Source organism: Poecilia latipinna, unplaced genomic scaffold (assembly GCF_001443285.1).
Source record: "Poecilia latipinna isolate Pla-1442-1.1 unplaced genomic scaffold, P_latipinna-1.0 Scaffold642, whole genome shotgun sequence".
In the NCBI taxonomy this organism is placed as follows: domain Eukaryota; kingdom Metazoa; phylum Chordata; class Actinopteri; order Cyprinodontiformes; family Poeciliidae; genus Poecilia; species Poecilia latipinna.
In genome coordinates this window covers 174,629-182,639 of record NW_015113258.1, presented here as the reverse complement: position 1 = coordinate 182,639, position 8,011 = coordinate 174,629, and the positions used below count along the sequence as shown (strand labels likewise).

The 8,011-nt window shown below is 36.4% G+C and overlaps 1 protein-coding gene across 1 annotated transcript in view; it reads right to left on the bottom strand.

The window, feature by feature from the left end:
• The window catches only part of LOC106954271 (collagen alpha-1(XXVII) chain B-like), a 92,750-nt gene that overhangs the window by 14,349 nt on the left and 70,390 nt on the right, over positions 1-8,011 (bottom strand). The window contains exons 31-49 of the mRNA XM_015043634.1: positions 7,740-7,874; positions 7,511-7,555; positions 6,890-6,934; positions 6,438-6,491; positions 5,484-5,537; positions 4,436-4,489; positions 4,292-4,345; positions 4,157-4,210; positions 3,942-4,049; positions 3,785-3,838; positions 3,554-3,661; positions 3,387-3,440; positions 2,644-2,697; positions 2,419-2,475; positions 2,260-2,313; positions 2,132-2,185; positions 1,950-2,003; positions 1,164-1,217; positions 66-205 (exon numbers count right to left, since the gene is read on the bottom strand). Coding sequence (XP_014899120.1) covers positions 66-205; positions 1,164-1,217; positions 1,950-2,003; positions 2,132-2,185; positions 2,260-2,313; positions 2,419-2,475; positions 2,644-2,697; positions 3,387-3,440; positions 3,554-3,661; positions 3,785-3,838; positions 3,942-4,049; positions 4,157-4,210; positions 4,292-4,345; positions 4,436-4,489; positions 5,484-5,537; positions 6,438-6,491; positions 6,890-6,934; positions 7,511-7,555; positions 7,740-7,874 — 1,286 coding nt within the window. The remainder of the gene's footprint in view (positions 1-65; positions 206-1,163; positions 1,218-1,949; positions 2,004-2,131; positions 2,186-2,259; positions 2,314-2,418; positions 2,476-2,643; positions 2,698-3,386; positions 3,441-3,553; positions 3,662-3,784; positions 3,839-3,941; positions 4,050-4,156; positions 4,211-4,291; positions 4,346-4,435; positions 4,490-5,483; positions 5,538-6,437; positions 6,492-6,889; positions 6,935-7,510; positions 7,556-7,739; positions 7,875-8,011) is intronic.

The following is an 8,011-nucleotide window of genomic DNA, read 5'->3' as shown; positions in this document are numbered from 1 at the left end:
ACAATAATATTGTACAATAACTGCATATAATCAGCCCAGAAAGTCAATAGCTGTGTGAATGAGACCTTTTATGAAACGAGTTGTGAAGGAGTCTCACCGGCATGCCTTTGCTTCCATCTTTTCCCGTGGTTCCGTCCTCCCCGGGCACTCCCTCACGGCCCTCTGGACCCACCACGCCTCTGGGACCAGGAGGACCACCCCCACCCTGAGGAGAATGAAGGCGTTACGTCCAGACTGAGCTACATGCTTCACAGTGATGCATGACTTCTCTGGCTTAAGGATTCCTTGTAAACATGATTAATCAGGTGACTTCTGAAGTTCATTGGTTACATTGGATTTTATTTGCAGGTGTCAGATAAATGAGGCAGGTATGTATAAAATAAATTGGGGAACAAAAGAAATAGAGATTTACTTTTGTAATAAAATAAATGTTAAAAAGTTCAAGAGATGGCAATACTTCTTGTACAAAAGCAACATATGTCCAAATGTTCTTTGAGACACACATTGGCTTAATGCTTTAGGTGCCCATACACAATATTTGTGTCCAAACATTTTTCCACAGATTTTTCCAGTTTGAAGTACTTCAGACTTACAAAAATAATTAAAAATAAGTTTTCCTTAAAATACAAAAATTAGCATTTAAATTTTTTTTTTTACCTACTTAAACACATAAAATTAACAAAGTGGGTTTGTTTTTTGTAGGAAAGGGATCAGAGAATAGATCCAAAACATAAAAAAAATGTCTCATACGTTCACCTTATTAAAAGATTACTCCTAAAACGTTTTGATTTAATTTTTTATTATTTCTTGCTCTTGAATTTATCTTTATTTTAGTCTGTGCAGCTAAAACGGTTTGTGAGTCACTTGTTGTATTTAGCTAAGCATAGACCACATCTCTCTGCCGTAATATGCCTTGGAGTAAAAATTGTTGGACGTCAGTGGTCCTGAAATGACAGCAAGTGACGTCATCAATAAAATATTAATTTTTAATTTGAAATTATGAATTTTTGATGTTGAACTTCAATTTTTTTTTATTCTTAGAAAGATTTCTTTCTTTGTTTGGAAGAACTTGTATCAGTGAAAATCCCAGCCTAAAACAGTGAACAAGTCATTAGCTGTGGAAAATGTGAACAGCTTTGTCCTACAGGAAGTCAATGACATACCTCAGTTCCTCGAGCTCCTTTTTGTCCAGGTTGTCCTTTTTTGCCTTTTTCACCCTGGATGAAGAAAAAAAAATATATAAAATTTTTAAAATGTGAAATACTTAAATAATTTTTACTACTAAATTATTTTTATTTTTGTGAGTGAATCAACATTTTTACTTGCTCTTTCTGCCCTCAAGTTTCTAGTTTTGTCAAAGGCCTGTTGATTTTAACATGATGTTGCACGAATAGTTAAACTTGTTAAACAACCCAGTAAATAGTCTAGTAATCTAAAGCAAGCTCAGTAAATGCTCTTAAAAAAACCATAGCAGTGCATCAAGTTCTCCGGTCTGTTGCTTAAATAAGCTAACGGCATCAAAGTACTGAAATGTCACGCCTTCCTAAATTAGAGAGATAAACACTATTAACTTAGACTTAGCAGAGAATCCACCTTATAAGTGCTCAAGTCTTTTTTGTACGAAACCACATTTCTAAGGACATATCTGTTGAATTGTTCAAAATTTGTTTTATGGCCTTTTCTTTCTCTTTCTCTTTTTTCCTTCTTTATCTTGAAACAGATTTAGAAACTTTCAATTCAACATAGTTTAGTAGTACTATGTTGTAAACTACATTGTGTGATGTGGTGACTTAGCATCTGTTGTCAAATTGTTGCCCCAAATTCCCATTGAACAATGTTTATTTTAATGCTTTGTTTTGTGATTCACATCCACCTAGTACCAGTTTTTGATTTTGAATTTCTGCAAAGATTTTTCTTTACAGATATCTCGCATTTCTTTACATCCTTACTTGGTCTCCCTTGGCACCTTTAGGTCCTTTTTGTCCACGAGGCCCGGGATGACCCTGCAATCGACATTTTTTTATTTTTTTTTTCCGTAAATGAAAGCATATCAAGAAATCCTCCACGAATAGATGTGATGTTTGTTTTGCATAAACTCTGCTCTGCGTGACATTAAAGTTTGGTCACTCACTGGTTGTCCAGGAGCTCCAGGTCTGCCTCGTTCTCCATCCAAACCAATTTGACCCTGAAGAACATAACGTTAAAACTCTTTATCAAAACACCTAAATAACTTGTTTTGAAATAATCTGTCATTCTTACTTTGTACCCTGGGTCTCCTGATTCACCCCTCTCTCCTCTGTCACCTGGAGGTCCCTGATAACACAGAAAATACATATATAAACAGATTTTCTGATTAAATTTAATTTGTAGAAGAACAGCCAATAGAAGTATAGAGAATCAGAGTCATACAGGACTTACCATGAGACCTGGAGGACCAGGAGGACCTTCCTGCTTCCCGTCGTCACCCTGCTCACCCTGAACAGAAACAATGTCAAAGTTGTAAAATCAAACTGGGATTCCTTCGAGACTCTAGCCTCTACATCAGGACATGTTCGGTTAATGCTGAAGTCAGACTGAGCAATTTGTACTTATTACACAGAAAAATTGGAGATCAACATTGCACATAAAGTGAATGGGGTGTACCTTTTCACCTTTTGGTCCTGGACGCCCCATGGGGCCCTGTGGTCCCAGATGGCCCTGTGGCAAAGTGACAACAAAAAGTAATGAAATACTACAGTCCCTTATCAGACGATCCACAATCTTCATGCAGTTTATGTACATCTGAACTCCGTATAGAACCAACCTCCACTGCAACAGCAGCAGGAGAATTTGACTGGACCACCATAAGACAGGAATATATCTGGATCTAAGCAGTTCCTCTTTAGTTGTATGTGTCTGTTTAGGGTTGTTGTCCTGTTGGAAGGTAAACTTTCATCCCAGACTAAAGATTTTTGCAGATTAAAAAAAGGTTTTCTTCCATCGTTCAGCGCCACCTATCCTTCTCTTTGCAGCCTCTTCTTCTCTATCTAACTAAGCTAAGTAGAGGATAACTTCTAGGTTAACCATACAACCTCTTAACCTAGGTTAACCTTTAGCTAGAGAAGAATCATTAGAGAAGCCTGACTAATCTATGGGTTGGCTAACCTCTATAGGTTAATCTTTAGATTAGCTAGGTCTTCATAAAACAGCCTTCGGTTGCTGCAGCAGATTTTAGTTTGGGATATCTCAAAATTATGCATGTGACAAACCATTAATCAATTTCCTTCCACTTTGTGTTGGTCCATCACATAAAATGTCAATAGAATATATTGAGGTTTGTAGTTATAACATGACAGAATTCAAGTTTTATGAATGTTTCTGAGTATTATGCTAATAATTTCTCTAACCTCGTAGCCTAGAAGACCAACTTCACCTTGCTGACCCATTCGGCCCGGCGCTCCCTGTGGGAAACAAATATGCAGTTAATCGCACCATCCATTATAACATCTCAAGTGTTTTTAGTTTAAGTAATGGCTGCTTTAAGTGTGTCTTCATCATTACTGTTCCACTTTACCACATGTCCTATAGTCCCTCTGGAACCCTTCGGTCCTACAAATCCTGGCGGTCCGGTCTCTCCCACTGTTCCAGTTTCTCCAAGGTGACCCAGCTGACCTTTAGCCCCCTAGACATGCATAAAGCATGATAATTAACTCCCAAGGTTTTGAAACAGATGTTGCAGTCCCTCTTTTTTTTTTTTGAATATTTGTTGCTGCTAAGTGATTTTTAGGTAATTTAATGTTTGTACCTTTAGGCCTGGTTTGCCTCGTTCGCCGATTTTACCGGGCTTTCCTTCTGAACCCTTAAGTAAAAACAATAGAGAAATGAATTGATAAAGCTCAAATGGATGCTTTATGATGAAGGTAGTGAAATGTGCATGAATTTCAAGCAGGCATATGACTTACCCGGACGCCAGTGAGTCCAGGACTACCAGGTGGACCTTCCTTTCCCTTTAGTCCAGTTTCACCTTTTTCACCTTTGTCACCCTCCTGACCCATGTCACCTTTTTCACCCTAATCACATAAATACAAGTGGCTATTTTAATTTTGTCTGATTCTTTCATGTATTTTCTCAATAACATACATATGCAGCATTAAGTATAGTGTGCAATCATGTTTACCTTTGCTCCATCAGGACCAGCTGGACCAGCTTCTCCCTCTAGACCTGACTCGCCCTGCACACATAAAAAAGTGAACCAACTCTCCAGCTTTTCAGTAAACCAAATGGTTTCATAACTTGGTTCAGACAAACTCACCCTCTGCCCTATCAGTCCTTGCTCTCCGATGTTCCCTGCTGGTCCAAGCCCCCCCTGAGACCCAAAGACAGCAAATTTTTAGTGTTGATAAAAAGAACTTAAATGAAGCATTCGGGCATAATTACGATGGTTTAGTTTGCTTGCCTTCTCCCCAGGTTCGCCTGGAAGTCCTGGTTCACCCTCTTTGCCATCAGGACCCTAGAAAAGTGACCATAGTAAAATTAGAAACCTGATTTAAAATGTTAAGATAGTTTCACTGCATGAAAACAATACATCAACGCCAAGTTCCATTATTTACTATCTTAACTATAGTCAAAATGAAAAAGGAAGCATGTCAGCTGCAGTTAATTCGTTTAATAGGGTAGATTAATTAATTATAATATATACTATTATATAATAATTATATGATATATTATGATATAATTTTATTAATCCAGTGAAAGAAGCTAAGAATCACATATTTGTATTTTACTTGTAATAAATATGGAATTAAATTTGTGTATCTGTGCAACTCCCTGAACAAGTTTCTAGACCTCTTAAACTTTTTTCCAATTTTGTCCTCTCACAAACATTAATGCATAGATTGAGATTTTATGTGACAGACCAACACGACATTGTGGGATAAAAGTTTTATTTACAGATAAAATCAGATAATTATGGCTTATTCAGCCCTCTTTGCTTTGATATCACTTTTAAAAGTGTAACTTAAGAGCCAGAGACAACTTTTCGACAAGTTTAAAGCGGAGTTAAGCGATTAAACAACATCAAACAACATGGTCAGAGATCATGAGAATATGAATGGAACTAAATCAACGGCTATTGCTGGAAAAAAGCCTGTTAGAAGCTGCAAAAGACTTGGGACTTTGGTAGAGATGCACCTTCCAGACAGACAAACATTCCTGAACGTACAGCTGGAGATTAAACATCTCATTGAGAAGCTGAGGCAAGACTTTAAAATAGATTTTCCATCTGGCTGATCTTGCAGCTACAATTAAGAGAAAAAAGTGCTTCTGCAAATTATTGACACATACGTATGGCATATGCCTTTCAGATTTTATTTGGAAACACATGTGCTCAATTATGTGTTGGTCTGCTACCTTGAAGCTCAAGAAAACACACTGACACCTGTGGATGCAATGTGAAAAGATGTGAAAAGTTGATTAGTTTTGCAAAGTGTTGTATATTTGCTTACCTTAGGACCAATTTCCCCTAACAATCCAACAGTCCCAGGTGGTCCGGGTGGTCCCTGCAGAAGACAACATGGTAGCTTGAATGATCATTACGTTAAAGAAATCAAGATCTAGTACTATTTGTACGAAAAACAACAACATAAGGAGAAAAAACAAGCAGAAAATGTATGGATTAAACCTATTTGATGACCTAACCAACATAATAAGCAACTTATTTATGCCGTTTCATCATAAAATACAATCTCTAAGTGTAAGCTTGTCATGTCTATTATAAAAAAAATGGTGACTATAGAGGAAAATAGAAATTATAACTCTCCAGCTGATGTATAAAAATCCAAATAAAGAAGATTCATTCAAACTTCCCACATTGTCTTTCATTAATATTTCTGAAAAAATGCTCAGAGTAAGGAAACAGAAAGAAGGAAGGAAAAAAAAAGAAAGGAAATATATGTCAAAATTTAATTCCCAAACAGGAAATCTTTATAGATCAGCAATCTATTGTTGGTAATCACAGGTCAAAATCAATCTTTAGAGGCAGTGTTCTGACCTTACATGACAACCAAGGCTGCATCAATAATTAAAATATTACGAAAGTTATCAGCACAGAAATTTGGAAAATGAACAAATATGGAGGCAATGTCTATTAAAGCTATATTATCAAAGCTTGCTGCAGGTTCTAGCAATTTATGCTAAAACCTACAACAACAAAAAGAAAAATGAGACAACTTTGTAACAGCTTTCTATGTCACATAGAAACACATAAATGAGTTATTAATATAATGTTTTAATCCTCATTTCTGTGTTTCACCAGTTCTAATTTACTTCAGATTGAGGGACGGGAGAATTAAACTACAGTTCTATTTCTTGAATGAGATGAAGACATGCTTGATGAGCTGGACTGATAATACCACAAAGAGGTTGAGGACTGGGTCAAGAGTTTATAAGTCTAAACGTACCGGGTCGCCGGCTATTCCCTTGTCCCCTGGAGGTCCAGAAGGCCCTTGGATTCCCTGACAACAAAACAATCTGTGAGTTTAGGAAGACAGCAGTACATCATCTAAAATTAACACAATACTTACCAAGAAACACAATAAGTTTACACAACTTATTTTTTAGCACGTATTAAAAAAAGCACTATGAACCAGATTTTAGAAAGTTTCTTCTACCTTTGGCTTTCAAAATAGATCTTACCATAGTCATAACATCCATCTCAGCTACACCAACCCTCCTTCACTACATCCATGAAGTTCTATCCAATAAATCCACCACTCATCCTCTACATACAGCATCTCAGCCTTGCATCTCTAACTTATGTGTTAACTTAGCAATTTATTGAACAACTTGTTTATTTTCAGTGATGTCACAGAAAAACAAAACAAAAAAAACAAAAACAAAACATTGAACTTACTGGAAAACCTTTTGGCCCAGTGTCTCCCGGCTCTCCGATCTTTCCCTGTTGGGGACATAAAGGATGGCAAGACAGGATTAACAAAAGTCAATTGTGGAAAACTAGAGCTGGTTAAAATCAAACCTGTTCTAAAAAGATTTTCCTTTATCTTGACTAAACATGTTGCTGAAATGCGGTAATTAAAATGATTAATTTGACTTGTGCCTGACATATATTAGAAATCTTACTGAAAAAATACTAGATAACATTATATTTACTTCCGCTTAGTATTAAAACTACAAAAAGTTTTTTTTTTTTTGTTGTAATTTAAAAAAAAAATGAGGAAAATTTCAAAGTGTTGAATGCTTTTGAATGGCACTTTATGGATAGCCAAATCCATTAAATGAGCATACAATAAAAATTGAGTAATGTTCTATGGTCACATATGTATGTCTAGTAATAAACTCTACAAAAAACCATGAAAGAATAAAAAGTGATTCTTTTTCATACTTGAGTCTGCATCTCAACCTTGCTGGTTCAAAGCAGAGGTTCTCTGAGAACATAGTTGCCAAAAAAAAAAAAAAAACACACACACACATCTGAGATAGAAACAAAAAGTAGAATGGTGTTTAGGAGCTTCACCTGTGATCCTGGGAAACCTATTTTTCCTGGAGGACCATCGGAACCCTTCAGTGAAGAGAAAAGATAAGATAATCAGTGTTGTATATGTACTATTCCTTAGATAAAACGGAAGACTAGTGCAGTTCGCCGCCCATTTATTTTAAGTGTTTGTCTTTGAAAAAAATATGTAATTGCTATGTTCATACAGTTCAACTGCATAATTTTATTGAGTAAATGCCAGCACTCTTACCTTCTTGCCCTCTGACCCCATCTCTCCTGTTGGACCATCAGGCCCCATTGCTCCCTGAGAAAACAAGACATGTGTCACTTCACCAACAGAGGTCACTGTAGCACCGCCAGACAAAACAAAACAAACAGTATGTCCTCATGTGAGGGTCGCAATATCTGTAAACTGCACTTCTACAAAAAAAAAAAATATATATATATATATATTTTTTATACTAAAAGGTGGCTGGCCTTTCTAGTAGTGAAACTCACTGATCTTATCCTAACATTGATTTT